The sequence below is a fragment of the Papilio xuthus genome, unplaced genomic scaffold (genome assembly GCF_000836235.2).
Source record: "Papilio xuthus unplaced genomic scaffold, Pxut_1.1 DF827680.1, whole genome shotgun sequence".
In the NCBI taxonomy this organism is placed as follows: domain Eukaryota; kingdom Metazoa; phylum Arthropoda; class Insecta; order Lepidoptera; family Papilionidae; genus Papilio; species Papilio xuthus.
In genome coordinates this window covers 6,929,302-6,947,244 of record NW_013530969.1, presented here as the reverse complement: position 1 = coordinate 6,947,244, position 17,943 = coordinate 6,929,302, and the positions used below count along the sequence as shown (strand labels likewise).

The 17,943-nt window shown below is 35.5% G+C and overlaps 1 protein-coding gene and 1 non-coding gene across 2 annotated transcripts; one reads left to right on the top strand and one right to left on the bottom strand.

Moving 5' to 3' along the window:
• The first annotated feature begins 1,686 nt into the window (after window positions 1-1,686).
• On the top strand, window positions 1,687-11,509 carry LOC106116933 (homeobox protein ceh-19). The gene is made up of 5 exons (XM_013310991.1): window positions 1,687-1,760; window positions 8,313-8,335; window positions 10,486-10,983; window positions 11,068-11,269; window positions 11,347-11,509. The coding sequence occupies exons 1-5, from the start codon at window positions 1,687-1,689 to the stop codon at window positions 11,489-11,491; spliced, it is 942 nt and encodes a 313-aa protein (XP_013166445.1). The 3' UTR covers window positions 11,492-11,509.
• A 5,886-nt stretch (window positions 11,510-17,395) lies between these two features.
• TRNAW-CCA (transfer RNA tryptophan (anticodon CCA)) lies at window positions 17,396-17,467 on the bottom strand. The gene has a single exon. It is a non-coding gene; the product is annotated as a tRNA-Trp (tRNA).
• Between the last annotated feature and the right edge of the window lie 476 nt (window positions 17,468-17,943).

The following is a 17,943-nucleotide window of genomic DNA, read 5'->3' as shown; positions in this document are numbered from 1 at the left end:
ATGGGAACGAAAATTGTGACACGAGAATTTTATATATAAGATAGTTACTCCTAAAATGTCTGGTATTAATATTGTCAAATTTCCGACGGATTCCTGAAGTCGCAACATTTGTAGTTGAACTTGCTGTCCCGATTTCGTCCGCGAGGAATTAAAAAAAATAGTAGAATATGTGTTTATCCAGACTATGTTCTATATCTATGCCAAATATCAGCCAGATTCATACATTCGTTCTGGAGATACCTTCTAACAAACATCCATCCATTTATAATATTAGTAAGATATAAAAATATATATTCGTTGTACAATCGCGGTAATGTACACGGCCGGTATTTTTTCTCTTAACATAAACACTTCATATAAAATATAAGAATACAATAATGAAGTGTAACGACATCTCAAAGCAATTAAACGTTAATTGAGAACATAATTGCTTACCTCAATATGTATAAAACATACAATAGTTTATTTGTGCCGTCTCCGTCGGGCTTCGTTATACAGCGAGTACATACACTATTTACCTACAAACCTCATGTCGCGTAACGAACGTAAGGCATGTAGATAGCTTCGGTGATATTTTTAATAGGGACAGAGAAATCATTTAATTTGTGGTGGAAAGGTTTCGGGTATGATATTAGATTTAGAATTTCGTCTGACGTATTAAACATCGTATCGTATTACATACTTGAAATAAATGTACAAAGATACGTCGCGGAGTTACTTAATTAAAATGAATTTTATTGTATATAAAAATAGCTGTCGCCCGCGACTCCGTCCGTGCGTAATTAAAATAATATTAGTAAGATAAAATTCAAAAAAAAGCGCACAAAAACATGGAGGTGGTGATTGACGTTTATATGATACAAAAGAAAAGTTTAATTACAAATGCGAACACAAGAGAGCGCGTTAGCGAAATGCAAGCGTTCTCTGCAGCGGCGGAGTCCATACAAAAAGTGCAAACCCACCGGTGCATAATTGATAGGTCAATTTCCCAAACCGTACATAATAGAAGGCTTAAGTTGAAATAAATCCCAGTATTTTCCATTGAGAGGCCGGGGCGCACTCCACGCGAACTATCAATTTAATTGGGACTCCGCGGGAGGCTCTTTACTCGCTTAACTTTTCGATTTACATTCAAAACGGTCTTTTAAAAACCAACTCAATAACTAAGGGTCTAAACCCCCGTTTCGTGGCGTACTCTAGTTGTCATCCGAGCGGAAAAGTTTGCGGCTGGCACGCCATTGGTCGGTGGCTAAGGGGCGGAGTCCCGGGCTCCGCCCCCGGGGCGCCGCGCATGCTAAACGCGCGTTAAAGCCCGTTTAAGCGGTATTTTGGGCCAAAACCGCAAGAAAATGTACGTAACGTCGGTTAGGAGTAGGGCGTTGCTAAATGAAAAGATTTTCTTGGTTGAGCGGCCTGAACATGGCTGACAGTCGGAGAGAAAGCGCGCGAAAGTGCATCTCGCATTGTGTATATCGCTTTTCTAATTAATACCGCAAAGAGATTACGTCTCGTTATAATTTATGACAATTATATAAATTAATATTACCGCGAGTGTAAAAACATTAATTAAACAATATTTCATTTGTAAAATAAAGTTTGAATAATTTTATATTGCTAAGTTAATTTTAAAGACAATGAATTGAAATATATTTAAACGGAATGCGTAGTATTTGAAGGTATATGAGAATGCAGGACAGTCACAAGTCGTTTCTTATCAAGGACCTGCTGGGCGACGTGCTGCGGCCCGGCGCGCCCGGTGCGCCCGGTGCACCCGCCGCGACACACACACACGGTGAGTAAGCAACAGCCAACAGGATAATGTAAATTAATTATACGAAGAGAATTTATAAAACTATGTTATTTAGATTCTTTACAACGTGTGTTAAGTATAAAATAATCATTGTCTGTCGCCATAAAAGTGTTGTAAAGTTTGACGTCTTTTTCAAAAGTAATACTGACACTTTTAAGAGCGTCATCATTAATGATTGCCGATTTATTTGTTATATTTATATTACTCTACTTATTTAATTTGCTAACAATTGCCACGTTTTACTGTTTCTATTGATAAGAATAAACAATGATAAATTAATATTTGCAATGGAAACGAAATGGAAACGCTAACGAATGAAAGAAGAGTTAAAATAAATTTAAATATTTATTTAATAAAAAAATGTACACGATATGTTTTTAAGAAAGTATGCTTAAAATAATTGTGATATAAATAATAGAGTTTCCATTTATTTTGGGTTTTATAGAGCTTTATCGCTGATGTTAACCTATGATTGGTTGTTGATGAAGTAAATGCCTCCATATTAGTAAGATATTCAACTTTTAATGTACCTAATAACATATCATCGGTCACCTCTAAGTTTGATACTTAATATTATTTAATTATTACTTCCGTAATACATGTTAAAAACATGTTGTTCAAAATAAAAGCATCATCCTCTCCACTTAAATGTTTATTAAGAAATTATAATTCTAACTTTACACAATATGTACAACACACTACGATTTAAGTAAATATAAGTAAATTAAGACAACACTATTCTCTGTTCATTGTTACAACTCACTCGTTTTTACACTGAAAAAATAACAAAACACACTCGATAAAATAGAGAAATAAAATATCACGGCGCCACTATGTGCCAGTAACTTTTTACTTTTTTAGTGGCGCCCTCTGACGTAATATAATCGAATTCCGCTTAGACACATGTTGTTATAATGTTTTACGGCGGTGAAAACACAACGAAGTTAGAATTTGAATCAGAAACAAATGAAGCCAATAAAATAAACATAGCGGGGAACGGTTTCTTTGTTGTTGTTAACACAATTGAATCTATCACGAATATTTTCGATATGTGTATTCGTAACGACTTCGACATAATATGTCACGTCATGAGATTTATTTTTGTACTTTATGACGTTACGAATACTTTCTTGAAAAGTTTTGTACTAGGTCGACTGATCTGTTTATAATAACACGGAGAAATCTTAAACTATACATTTTAAATTGTTTCAAATTTAAATGATGCAAAGCTCGAATGTGGTATTTTTCTAATATTCAAAATTATTGAAATAGTCTTCGGATCAATTTTAAGCAATCTGATAATAGCAACCGATCAAGCCGAGGTTCGGCCCTCTCGGGGGCCCTTGAGACCAGTCACTCCATGGAGCGTCCACCTAAGCGATCTAAGAGCTCGGTGACCTCCCAGTCCGGTAACTATAATGAAGTAACAGCCCGAGCCGAGGCTTCTGAGGAAGCCCTCGAGTCTTGTTACTCTTAAGCGAGGTTCAGGCTAAGCGCCACCTGCGCTCGGCCACCTCAAGCCCGGTGGAGCTGTAAAGGCAAACAGTGACTACTCAGTCACAAAAAAAGGACCAATTTTAATGATCGATTATTGTGTTCAGCTTGTAAATGGACATGTTCTTACGGAGACTTTGTTACGAATATTTAGATTATGCTCTTAATGAGCAGCCAAATCAAAAATATATTAAATTATTTAACGCTTTCGCATTTAATTGAGAAAAAAACACATCATAACAGGAAAATCCGAGCGGAAAGAGACAGAAAATGTAAATGAAAGAAAGTAACATTAATTTCTTTACACCTTGTGAAATGTAATCAGGTTTCATATTTATATTTTACATTACATTTTAATGAATGTAATTTGTGACATGAAAACTTTTCGTAGCGCGCCTCGGAGCGTCGTAGCGCTTCCGTAGACTTTTAATTGGACCGGATCTTGAGAAGTGGGATGTTTCTTTATTTTTGTTTGTAAGTGAAAGATGTCAGTGATTCAATTAAAATATTACTTTATTAAAATTCTATGGGCTCTTTAGATGAATAATTATAAACTAAATAATTATAGCCAAAATACTTTTTTTTTTATTTCACAAGGTGGCAAACGAGCGTGCAGCCACCTAAAATCGCTGAAATAGCGAAGTGACCTTTGCCCATAGACATACGCAATTGCATATGCGTTGCTTACCTTTAATCGACGGAGGAGAGGATGCACAGAAAGAAAATATATACCCTTTCCATGCATCCTCTCACCCGGAAAGTCCACTTCCACTTCCCATCCTTTCTTTATAAGAAAAATGGTGGGTAGGGAAAGACGACTAATTTTGGCCTCCGGGACGCACACTCATCAGACGAAACGCGGAATTGCTTTCACTTCACGCCTCTCTTATGTGTGGTCGTGGTATTTCACCGGGCGAGCCGGGCCGATTCGTTCGAAGATGTTAAAGCGGGCTCTACCACTGTTAAAAAACACTTCTTAAAAATTATCGTTGTTATACCGACTATCAAAATTCATATTTCATTATAATTTTAATGTGTAAACGTATCCGCGAAACAAAGTTAGTATATAAATTACGACTTAAATGTACAAAGGTACGTACAAGTACAAAGTATTACACCATTTATTTACTTTAATTAAAAAAAACTAATATAAGCGATGAATAAATTAGTCTACGCGTTCCTTGTTTTCACTTAATTTTTCGTATACTAAATAATTTTTGAAAAAAAAAAACAATTTTTCTCTTATTACTATGAATCTATCCAGATTTATATTCATATCATTATATCACATATTATCTCATTTAATCTCACAATTTTCATGAAACAATACCAAAAATTATTGCGTAATGGCCGCCATGTTTGAAAATTGACGTTCATTTGTTTACGTAATTAGGTTTTTAATTGAAACCAAATATATAAATGAACAAACAACTTATATTTTATTATAGTTAAGTATTTAAATTTAATATATTAAAAAATTAAAGGCTACCTGAATGTTTAGGTTAGGTTAGGTTTTTTTTAAATAAATTTTTACCTTATTTACTAAGTGGCTTTAGTGTTTTTACTTTTAAAAACATGATTAAAACGTTAGAAACATTGCTATAAATTAATAGAAGCGTTGTTTTTAATTGTCACTTATTATTGAAACATGTATTCATTTGTTTATCATATTCTTAATATAGTACATTTCATATATAAAATAAAAAAATATATAAAATATATTATATTAAAAATAGAGCACCACCGGCTGCGGAACTCCATGACTCAAACAACCAGTGTTCAGGGCTGCAGAGACAGGAACCTTCTCACGATGCGTGGGGTTTCTAGGATAACTGCCTTCTGTATCGGGCCGTTAATCCAACTGTTTAGCGAGAGCTTCTTGAGATGTTGGTTGTAATTGAAACCATTATTAATCAATGTATTATAAAATTTAGTTAGTCATACTAACAACAAAAATAATGCTGTACAAAGACAGCCATCAAACTAGTCACATCAAGTACAAAGTGCTTTATGAAAAATTCATATAAATCCAGTTAATTTACGTTTCAAGTTTGTAAAATTAGGTCCTAATTTATGCACCTACATGTTAAGTGTGCGCGTACAGTTGCAAATTGTCGGCTTATTAGCCGCCGTCCGCTCTCAGGCACGTACAGAGCCAGTTCGACGCTGCATTAAAAGACACAACTTACTATGGTTTTCAAACAATTGTACAGGAATATACTGTTGTCTCTTTTTTTACAGAGTTATATTTTTACGTATGTGTTTTTTTAGGAGAATGGTTATTGTTGCAAATAACATTATCTGTCTTAAAGTACAAGCCCTGCTTGCTAATTTTAAAGGTTATGTACCTCGAAAGAAAAAAACGGAACTGAACGAAATTGGATCACTTTGTTGTCTCTCTGTATGTCTGACGATATGCTTTTTTAGCATTTTGATGGATTTTTTTAGATATTTAGGACAGCGATTTAACAGTCCGTAATGTCATCAAAAGTAAAATTTGTTAAAACACCTTACCACATAAATGGATTATATTATTTGCTTGATTGCTAGTACATTTTTCACAATTGCTATATAGTACCATCAAGTATCAATTTTTCATAGAATTTAACTTTTTTATTAAAACATTCGTTATTTTGGTTACGGTTTATTTTAGCTATTTTTAGCTTAACGCGTTATGTGTCTAGATATATCCGTCGCAAAAATGGATAAATTAATATGAATCATTAACTAACTAGCTGTTGCGTGCGACTCCGTCCGCGCGGGACTAAAAGACTTAATTAGTAACCTGTGTGTTCTTCCAAACTATGTTCTACATCTAAGCCAAATTTCAGCGGAATCCGTTCAGCTGTTCTGGAGATACCTTCAAACAAACATCCATCCATCTATCTAAACCAGTCTCTCCCAAAGTGGGTGATAACGCCCCCTTATGGGCGCTGCAGGTCTCGAGTTGCGGGTTATAGTAAAAGTTTCGTTTAGAATTCTCCGTTAATATACATACATAGGTCACATTAATTAATTCATTTAATTTGAAGTTATAATGGTTTTTAAATATGTGAAAATATGGGGGCGCTAAAAAATATTTATTCTCAAATTGGGCAGTAGACAAAATAAGTTTGGGAACCACTGATCCAAACATTTGCAATTATAATATTAGTAAGACATTTTTTATAATTTCATCCTTGTATAATAGTAATTATGTACTTTTAATGTACAATCAGTATTTTCAACATTTGTGTTTTTGATATTTTACTCTCTGTTTATGGTTAAATTTAAAATACCTACACATCTCTCTGTCAGTCAATACTCGTACTTCCAACCTACCTGAGTTCTACGTGCTCCCTTACCTTCCCCGACTTATTAAGACAAGATCGAATGCTATAACTGAAGAGGTGTAACCTCGTTGAAGCCGGGACAAGCCCGCGTTGAGCACGGGATATAAACAACACGCGCGACAAATTAGTGCAGTCCCCCGCGGCGAACATACCATCGACACCCTATCACCTAAGGTACTGCGGTTAACTATATTTGATACTTGAACATAAAACAAAGAAAACGGAATCATATGTCGGTGATTGATGCGTCTACATTATTATATACTACTTAGTAGCTTACTTAGTGTTGATTTATAATCTACAAACAATTAATACAATTACAGTGTCTGTATAATATCGATAAAAGTAATCATTTGCGTTGTGTCTGTTTGTCTGTCCGCAAATCCACATTTTTCCATATATCTCTGAAACTGCTGGATCGATTGTGATGGGACTCGGATTGGAAGGTAGCTGATCTATGCAGGAGTAACTTAGCCTACTTTTTTTTAAATTCTATACTGATGAAGGCACGGTTTGGCGCTATTACTAATAAAGTTTACATTAAGTGACTTAGTAACGAAACTGGGGTTGGTAGTTAGTGTGTAAAAAATCTAAATTTGGTGGTGCTTCATACATTTGCATTCGTTAATATAAATCAAATAAACCAAAATAGGCCTAAAGGTTGCAAATATATTTCCGAACATCATTGGCGTACAATAGTTTTTGTAATAGATGTTTGATTAATAATATCAAGATTAGTAGGACGGTGTACAGTCGTTATTATATTATAATAGGGTTGTCCGCTTTAACAACGAGCCCCTAACAATCACTTACATGTAATTGTAAGACAAACTGGCTTTATCAGCTGCGGTTGTATCAGCCCTGATTGCTTACAATTACTCTATTTGAAATTTGTAACGTTTGTTGCATTGATGTTTAGTTAATGGCTCCTCTATTATACTAATTAAGGGTTACGATAATCATTCGATGAGTTTATTGAAGTCATTGGTATGGAATGATGTATGATCTTCTTGATTACATTATTTTATGAGTCTATACAGTTTTTAGATTAAGTTGGTAATTAAGGGGATATGTCCATGTTTTTTTTACATTTTAATTCATCAATTCTTTTCTATTTACTTTGTATCTGTTATTTTCTTGATGATTTATTGTTTCAATATATCTTACTAATATTACAATACAAATGTTTGGATGTTTGTTAGAAGATATTAGTAGAACGGCTCAACGGATCTTAAAATTTAGTGAATTAGAACATTACCTGGAACACGTAGGCTAATAATTAAGTTCTTTTACTTCTGCGCCCGGATACGCGGGCGACAGCTAGTTGTTAAATTCAGTATAGTTACTTGTACAATGTAATTATGAATGTTAACTCAATAAGTCAGAGTTCATATTAGAAATCGAGTTCATTTGTTTTTACTATAGCGGGAAGCGGTCCAAATACCAACTCGGTTCGTACGGTGAAAACAATTTTGCAAGGCATAGTTTAAATGAAAGTGTAACTTAATGAAAACTAAATAAAAATGAAAAAATCTTTATTGTTATACACAATTTAATATACATATAACATAGAAAAAACAGCGGTAGGGCAATACATCCGTCGGCTTGTCATCCGCCGCGAGTCCGTAACTTTGAGTTGTTTGGTGCAGTCGTCGGCCAGTCAAATGCAATTAAAGAATTATGAATTATGTTGATGATAGTTGAAACTTGCTTTAAAAGAAACACGCAGAGAAGTATCTGTCAATGTATGTACTTTAAATCCAATTGTTTAGTTAAAGATGGCCGCTTATTCGTATCTAACGATTCGTCTATCTCAAATTGTAAAAGCTTTTGCGAAAGATGTTCAGTGATTTACAGAGTTATTGAATGTATACTGTATTTACTATATACAATCTTTAGATAACCTAAAACATGAACTTAGTTACAGAGTAAATATCCAGCAATATTGAGCGATAACAATAACATCTATAATGGCCTCGGGGTACTAAATATAAGAAGTGCGTCCAGGAGCTTTGCGTTGTATCGCATTTACGCAGATAAAATAAACAACTTCACCTAGGTAGTGTTTAGATCGTTAAAGCCGGAATAGTACATTTTATATTTAATAATTTCTAGTGATTTTAGTTGTATTTTATTATAGTAAATAAGCTGATATGTTCTGATGCTTTATTGCAGTCCTTTCAAGATATATAAGGTCTTAACTACAAGTATAGTCTATGCGCCTGTGCTTCAACTACCTTCCTGTCATAGTACCATCGGTGCAATGTTCCGGAGGTTACACGGAACAAACGCAGTCTTGCGCACAGACATACAGACAAGTTTTAAAAATTGCTTTGTTTGTTATGAGTAACGCAAATACATTATTCTTTTCGATATTATATACAGACACTCCAATTGTATTAAGATGTATAGACGGTAGAGGGGATAGGGAGGCGCGGGGTGTCGGTGTGTCGGTGTGCGGGTCGCGGGGCGAGGTAAATCGGCGCGCGACCGCGGCGCGTGCCGGACGTGCGCTTGCACAAGAGGCGCCACGCTGCGCTCGAGAGCATATGCACTCTCGCATTCAACGATAATTATCAATTGATTTTGACTTTGAATTTTATTGAAGGGAAGCTTCTGAAGCGATGCTCCTGAATTAAGTGGTTTAAGATATTATAAAATAGGATTGGAGATGATTTATGATGATAAAAACTATTTTGTCTGTTTGTCTGTTCACAAGGCCGCGTTTCTCCGGGTAAAATACGAAACGGTTGGTCTGATTTTGAAGGAACTTTGATGGGAAGGTAGCTGATGCAGGCGGGCATGTCATAGACATAATTCTTTTTTTTCTTTTCATCGCTGACGAAGCCGCGGATGATTACTAGTATAATATAAAAACAATCAATTAATCGATAGTTAAACTTTCAATGAGGTCAGAAAGTTTAGAGTACCTTGTTAGTTGCGAACGTGCGTTAGAACCCCCAACCTCTTACAGACTAAGAGTGTCCAGTCCTAACATGTTGCAGTTTTAACAAACATCGAGTGGGAATTATTGTTTTTAACTTTACTTTTAATAAAAACTTTCCAAAAGCTATCCGCGTTGTCTATGCCATTCGGATTGTTAAGGAATTGTACAACATTTAAAAACAAATATAAAAGAACTTTACATTATGTACTTATATAGAGATCTGCTTCCTTTGTTGACTAAATTATTTAAAAACAACAAAAAATAAACTCATCGTTTGCTAAGACTTCACACTTAACCGCGAGCACAAAAGCGGGCTCTGGCTCACATAAAGACGTCAGTTTTGAAAAAGAACCGGCCATAGAGTTTCCGCTCTAATTAATGCCTGGGGGCGTCCCGCACTCCAGCGATTCAATACGACGGCCCTGAATGGTGTTTTAGCGCGGGAAAATCTTGTCTGTTTGTGTCTTTTAATTTGCATGAAAATGGCGAGGCGGGTATTCACCACCATTCAGACTACGGGTCGCTTTTCATGGTTTTTCCAGCGCCAAGTTGGACCGGAGTCGATTACTCGTCGGATTTTCGAAGGGGCGGTACTCGAGTGTTTCTCTCGTTATAACTTTTGCATAAATATGTTTTAGGGTCGGATAAGTAAGCGATCTTAATGTTCCCGCACGGATTTTTGTCTACCGAGACGTCATCAATAAATAAGGGCTGTTTTTTCAGTTCTAAATTAATGGTCGTCTATTAAAAATTGAAGACCTGGTGTAGCAAAATATTGCATTGAATCAATTCATCAATCAATTGAATGGACTATCTAATATAGTTGTTTATATATAATTTTAGTACATTTTACAATACAATATCTGTATTTGTTTCTTTAGGTGCAGTCCATGAAGATGTAGAAAGGGAGAGCGGATGCCAATCGTCCCCCGGCCACAACATAGAGACCTCCGACCTCGAGGACGATATCTCTGTAGGCGACAACCGCAGCGACGCCTCCACGCCCAACAAAACTAGATTCGGCTTCGACACCGACGCTGATTGTTACCAGAAAAAAATCGATACCGACGACACAGAACGATCCTCCCCAGTCGAATACAATTTGAATCGATTACAAAACTCGAGTTACAATTCACCGTTTAAAGAAGAAGACAATGAATTCGAAAACCGGACGGAGGAGTCGATGAAGCTGTACGACAACGGTCTCTTTCATTTGTACAGGACGGAAAGGGATGGCAACAAGGATGAAGCCGGCGATGGGTTCATGGGCGGTGGTCTATCGGAGGGTATTTACGGAAGATCCATGGACCTGTCAAAGAGCACCTTCCAGTCTCAACTTCTAGCTGGATTCGCGTCTGTAATGGCTGGCAACTCGCAGAGAGATTCGCAGGAGTCTGCTGGTGAGATAGTGTAATCAATTACCTCCATTTTATTTGATGAATTCTTAATATATTCGATCTTAAATTTTTATTTCAATATCTCAGATCGTCAGCACGCCAAGCCCGCGTCGTCATCGGGTGGTCGGAAGCCGCGACGCCGACGCACAGCATTCACACACGCGCAGCTCGCGTATCTTGAACGCAAGTTTCGCTGCCAGAAGTACCTGAGCGTGGCGGACCGCGGGGACGTAGCCGACGCGCTCAGTCTCAGCGAGACGCAAGTCAAGACATGGTACCAGAACCGACGGTATATAGCGCTTTATTTAATTTCGTTTGTTCTTTTAGGTGTATCGTTCAATGTCATCAAAGTATTTCTTGTTCTAGAACAAAATGGAAACGACAAAACCAACTTCGTTTGGAGCAGTTGCGGGCGCAGGCGGCAAGTGGCGAGCGGGAACTGCCGCATGCGCTGCCTCTGGCGTGCGCTCTGCTGCCCCCTTACCCACCATACATGCACTGCCATCTATAATGCCCCAGACTACATCTAAGTTATTCCCATCTGGAACACGGATCAGTTTAATCTGGTGCAGCCTCATTTGGAATAGTCTCATCGCTTAAACGGAGATGAAATTTTATTATAATATTGTTAACTGTAAAACGCTGTGGCGGTACAATTATGATTGTTTTTCTGCAGTGACATATATAAATATATCACGTGCCATTTTTAAGTTCTATTTTTAATAATAAAGACCGAATGTCCGTGGCAAAGCAGAATCTTTATAGAAGTAAATGTTCATAAAAGAAGGACAATGTGCAATATGATTTTAGTTTTTAGATTTAATTATGTATTGTATATCTTAAATATAGACGTGAATTTAGATCGTTTAATACATGTAGATTATCTTCTCTAAAAATTGTATATTTATTTTGAAAAATCAAAGATATTACAATTAAATTATTTATTAATCCATAGATTAATGTTAACGTATACAAAATAGATCTATTAAATACTACAAAAAGGAAAAAAAGCTTTTCAATTTTGCCAATTCTCAAAATGTATACATTTGAATTCGTAGAAAATTATGCAAATGAGTTGGCGCCATTTGGAGACAGCGCTGCCAACCGCCGGCAATTTGCATCTCTTAGCGACTTGTTAACATCTCCGGCGGCTCCGCAGCGGTTGAAGCGCTGACACAAACAAAGACATACGCTGTATCGTTAAACGCAAATATGCTTTAGAGCGCTATCTCGCTTCATCTCACTTAAAATTCAAATATGGCGGGGTCTCGGAGTCGCATTATCTGTCAATTTATTCAAACGACATGCTAATTTCGGGACTTTTCACTTTGCAAATTTGTTATTATTTATCATCGTCTTTATTTCAGATTTAGAGCAAATGAGGGTTTATTAAAGGGGTCGTGCTGCGAGGTAATTGGGCTGTTTTGATCTGGCAAGGGGTGTGCGCCTCTAATTGAAGTATTTTCCAACGTTTGAAGGGTAGTTATGTCGGTGGCTGGATAGCCGGAGTTGAATGGATTAGTTAGCGGTGCCACAGACTATGAGTAGATAACTATCTGTCAGTGATGCTTCGCGAACGAGCGACTGCGGTCAGCCTTTATTGAGTGGTTATATTAAATCACTAGAGTAACAATAAAGCTGTTTAATTTGATAATGCTGTATTAAAAGACAGAAATTATACGTTATTTTTATAATATTACAAGCTGTCGGCCGCGAGTCTGTACACGCGGATTAAAAAAAAACTTAATTAGTAGCCTATGTGTTTTTTCACACTATGCTCTAAATTTATGCGAAACTTCATCGAGATACGTTAAGACGTTCTAGACTTAACTTGTAATAAACACCAATCCATCGATACATTCAAACATTCGCATATATAATATTAGTAAGACTTTGTATTTAAACAAAAAAAAGACATTTTTTTTTTATTTATTTATTTAAAAACTGCATAGCATCATTACAGTATACAACCAATTTGACACTATACACACTTTACATAACAGTTTACACGATAACATATTTTATAATAACAGTAAATAACATATAACAATGATATAATAAATAAAAAGAAAAAAAATCATAGATAAACAGTGCAAGAATATATCAACTTACATTCGCTTCTGTTTATATATTCATAGTCCACATCTTTCTTTTAAGTGTTTTGCAATAATCTAAAAACAAGAAAAGTGGCAACATTTGAAAAAGTTTTGAGAAATTAAACAAGTTAGTTAAGTCGTATGATTTCTCATGTAACCAAATGTTTGTGCGCGATCAGAAAAAAATGTTTACAATTATAACAAATCAAAATTGTGTTTAGATTACGCTCCGCTTACTGCGATACCAATATTTCTTGTTCTACAAAATCTAGAATTTGATTATTCAAGAACAATCGAGTAAAAAGAAATGAACATTTTACTTATAAGATATTTTCTGTTTCAATTAGCGATAAATTTTGTCGAACTCAACAATGTAGTGTCTGATGAAAAACATGATTTAGGAAATGACCGTAGACAAGATAATGTCGATTATGATTCACATCGATCTAACAGAAGATTCGAGAAAGACGATGACGAGGAGTGGCATGTAGCACATCTAAAGGGTAGAGATAGACCGGACAATAGTCGATGTAAAGCTGAGACGTTACAAGATAGAATTGCCAGATATAAACAATCGATTAGAGAAGATGCTTCTTTGTTAGAATTTGTATCAGTTGACGCTATCCCTGTTGATCTTAAAGATATTAAGGACCCGTGTATAAGTAATATAGACGTAGAGAGACGGAATGAAGAAAATGTAACAAAAGTAGAAGATATAAAAGCAAACGTTACTGTAGTTAATATATCACCAGCAACAATTGCAAGTGTTGTATCTGAAGGTTCCGAAGATGTGGAAGCAGAGAAAATAAGACGCAGCGAGTATCAGTTTAGTTCAATAGAGTATTACGAAGAGACGTCAAACTTTGATCCCGAAACTTGTCCAGATGAAGTCGACGTAATCTCTCTCCAAGTGGATGATTTGCAAAAGATAGATATTGAGTGCGAGTTGATGATGGAATGGAAGAGTCTGGAGTAGGATATAAAAGAAAAATATTTAATGGTGAGAATTGTGAGATTTTATGAGAAAAAAAAACAATATTTTTTTAATTTAAGTTTTAACCATTTGACGAAGATTTATAAGCGACTGTGAGCATAAGTATATTAAATATTATTATAGAAAAGATGTGTACTTTATTTATTGCTCGGCAAAAAAAAAATAACATTCAAATTTATTCAAATTACATATGTTTAAAACTATTTTCTTTATAGCCCTTTTTCTAATGTTCTTTAGACAATCCTACTCGTATAATGAATATCTTAAAACCTAACTTTGAACAAACGAAAAAGTTTGTATAATGTTAAGAGATTTGTTGTACCCTTCTTTTATTATATATATACATAATCGTAGAGGTAACGTGAGTTTCTAACACCTAAATCTCTATATAAAATTTATCGTCAGCTTTGTCTTTCACCTTTAACAAAACTCAGATAACAATATGTTTTAAACGGAGATTCTCAGAAACATCTTCAACATCATCATCAGTATATCATGTGGTGCGTCCCCTGATTCACACGTATTGTTTCTTTTATTTTAAGACTTTTAATTAATTATAGGAAGTCTCTGACCTTTAGATACTTAATCCTTAAACATATTAACTTACTATATTTTCTGTATCTTCATGAAGACATAAATTGTAGAACATTTCATTTGATGTCAAAGTAAGATTATATTCGATATCGTATCAGATGGTTAAAAAGCAATTCTTGAGATCTGAAATACTGCTAGCGTCATCTATTGACGTTTTATAATAATATTCTTGGCGTAGTTCGTAATAATGTAAGCATTTTTTCATAGATGGCGTTGTTTGGCCATAAAAAGTGAGGAAAAAGATGATTCTGTAAATTTAATATCAGTCAAAGTTGAACAATTTGGTAATTTTTTCTTAAAAAATTATATTAAATGTAAGATAAATTTTATAATGGCAGCGCCATCTGTTACTTTATCAGCAAAAAAAGACGAGAAAATTCGGGTACTTCCACGCCTTCGGGATGTGACGGCACCTTTTTTGTTTGCATTCGAAATTCAAACACAAAAACACAAGGCAGATGCGATGTCTTTCTCCTTGTATTAAGTTGTCTGATGAATCTGTCTCATTCAGGTAAAGCAACTTTCATCAGTCGGAGAGAGATAGTTAGATATATGAAAGACACGCTTGTACAATTTTCATCTCATGTTCCTCCTACTCCTTCCCGATCTTTCCTGAGTTCATACTATAGGTTTCTGATTTCCTAGTGTTTGTGACGTCAGATGCACGTGCACCCCATCTCAGAATATTAAATACTTTTCAGGATCCAAGTTGTTTTGATGGTCTATAGACAGGCAGTAGTTTTCTGAAAAGACAAACACTTTATTTTTCGGTTTGTTATCTTATCTTTCACATTCAGACTGAGCAGTTCGTATCATTTTATTACTTCAAACTTTTAATCTATTTCAGTTGTATTAGATATGAATTAAATAAATTCCTTTCTTCCAAGCACTTCCAAGCATATCTGATTGTGTTAGTGCCTCCACGTATCTTAAGAAAATTGACAATTTGAACCCCATCAAGAATAAATTGGACAATTACAAAAAAATGGGTTTTCCGTAGTCTTATGATGTTCAACCGTTTTCACAAAAATAATTTTATCTCTATAAAGACTCATTTGTCCTTGTACAATGTGGAGCCCCTTGACACACGCTCACTTTGTTAAAGTCCGTCAGCATCGCATTTTTACTACTTTACACTTATGAAGTGTTGGTACATTGCGTATGAGGAACACGTGGTTGCACTGATTGAGAAAAACTGACAAATTTGCCAACACGAACAAACGAGCGTTGCCTGCCACGTGTTTCTGGCATAGAATGTACTAAGATAACATAGGCTACCCAGTTATGGAAATAGTGTGAAGCTTTTAGTGTGTGAAACGGATAGAATTATACCGCCAGGAGAAGAATAAATTACACATTAATTAATAGCATAATTAATTAATTACAAGCTTTAATAATTCCTAGCTGTCACACACGACTACTCACGGAATTAACAAATAAACCTAATTAGTAGTTTATGTTTTCTTCCAGACTATGTTCTACATCTACGCCAAATTTCATCGAGATCCGTTAATCCGCATTTATAATAGTAGTAAGTTTAGCTTGGTACAATGCTGTTGTACCAATGCTTGTTGTTATTTGAAAAACCGAGTAATGCACCCTACTGGAATTACGAGGCCCTCTCATTGGTTGTCATCGGTTGCTAAGCAATTGACAGGCCCTAACAACGGAATCACAAACACGTGTTTCTGTTAAAAGAGTACTAGGATATCAGAAAGTGTTGGTATGTGTTGCGCAATCTCCGTGTTGCTATGGGAACCACGCATGTGTGGTGGTGAGGGTAGTTCAAGAGCGGAGGGGCGTGGCCGGGTTATCGGCCGGGGGAGAAACGCGGCCTGCGCTAGGACCCCAACATTACGCTATATTTCATTTATGTTTGATTTGTAAACACTATGGATGTTATATTGAAAATTACAAGTCTACGCGTCTAGGGTGTAGTTTGGCTATGTGCACTTTCTCTTATTTTGGATCTAAGATATAGTGAAAATTATAGCGATTATATTCAAAATTAAAAAAACGGTTATTTTGTAATCACTAGAAAAAATATAACGTTAACTATTGCCGCTACTGATGGAAAATATATCCTAATAAAATCCAATTATTGCCGACATTTTTAATGTTTTGTAATTTACATGTTTTTTTTTATTGCCATTAAAAATAGATCATTGAAGGAATAACATTTTGACATAAACATTTTAACATAAAGCGGCTATTCTTTTTTTTCTTTGAATCAGAAAAAGATGGACGGCATGACACCACGTGTTTGGAGGGCAAAGTTTACTAGGGAAGCATGAATTGAAAGTCAATGTGCGCACAATGAGAATGTGTTATATAGGATGTCGGACCACACCTCCCTTGCGTCCTGATGTCCTGATACTCGCTCGCGGGTGACACGTGTTTCGTCACTGTTGATGACGTACAAAAGCGAAGCTTAATAATAATTAATAGACAGGTGTGAGGTAGCAATGATTTGAATTAAAAAAAAAGTATCGTCCAAAGGTCGTTAATAATAAATGTTTGGATGTATGGATGGATGTTTGTTAGGAAGTATCTCTAGAACCTTGCTGAAATTTAGCATTTAGAACATAGCTGGACGATCATATGGATAGGACATAAAGTACGATTTTTAAACTCCGAGCTTTTTAAAAAAAGATTACGCCAGTATTCGCAAAAATTAATCAATTTTAATTGAGGCAGAGAAATTATTTTCATAAAATAAATGACTGTTGATTGACCCCGACGTGATTTGAACACGCAACCTTCTGATCTGGAGTCAGACGCGCTACCGTTGCGCCACGGAGTCGGTGACAAAGTTCTGTAAATTACCAATTTAAATATGATAAGCGTACAGTTTTTTGGCGCACGTCAAATAAATCTATATCGATATCGCTATCTGCCTTCCTTAACCTAGCGTAAGTTTTACTGATAACTACAAAATTATTTTCTTTCACATTTTGTAATAAAAACTGGATATAGAACCACAGAATTCATTGTTTGACTTTCGATAGCCACGGAAGCAAATGTAGCAGTGTTGCTTGTTCAAACTAACTCCTTTGCACTTCTGACGCTCTTGTACTACAAGCGTACATACACGTGACTTGGTCTTGTGGAACTGCAATGCAAAAAAACTACATTTTGACCGACTGTGGAGCACAGTGGGCCTAGCATGGATATTTGTGACAATCGCCATTGATAAAATTTAATTAAAAGTTAGGAAAACCTATCGGGGGTGTTAAGTGCACAAAAAATATCATCCTAATTTTGCCATAATTGATGATG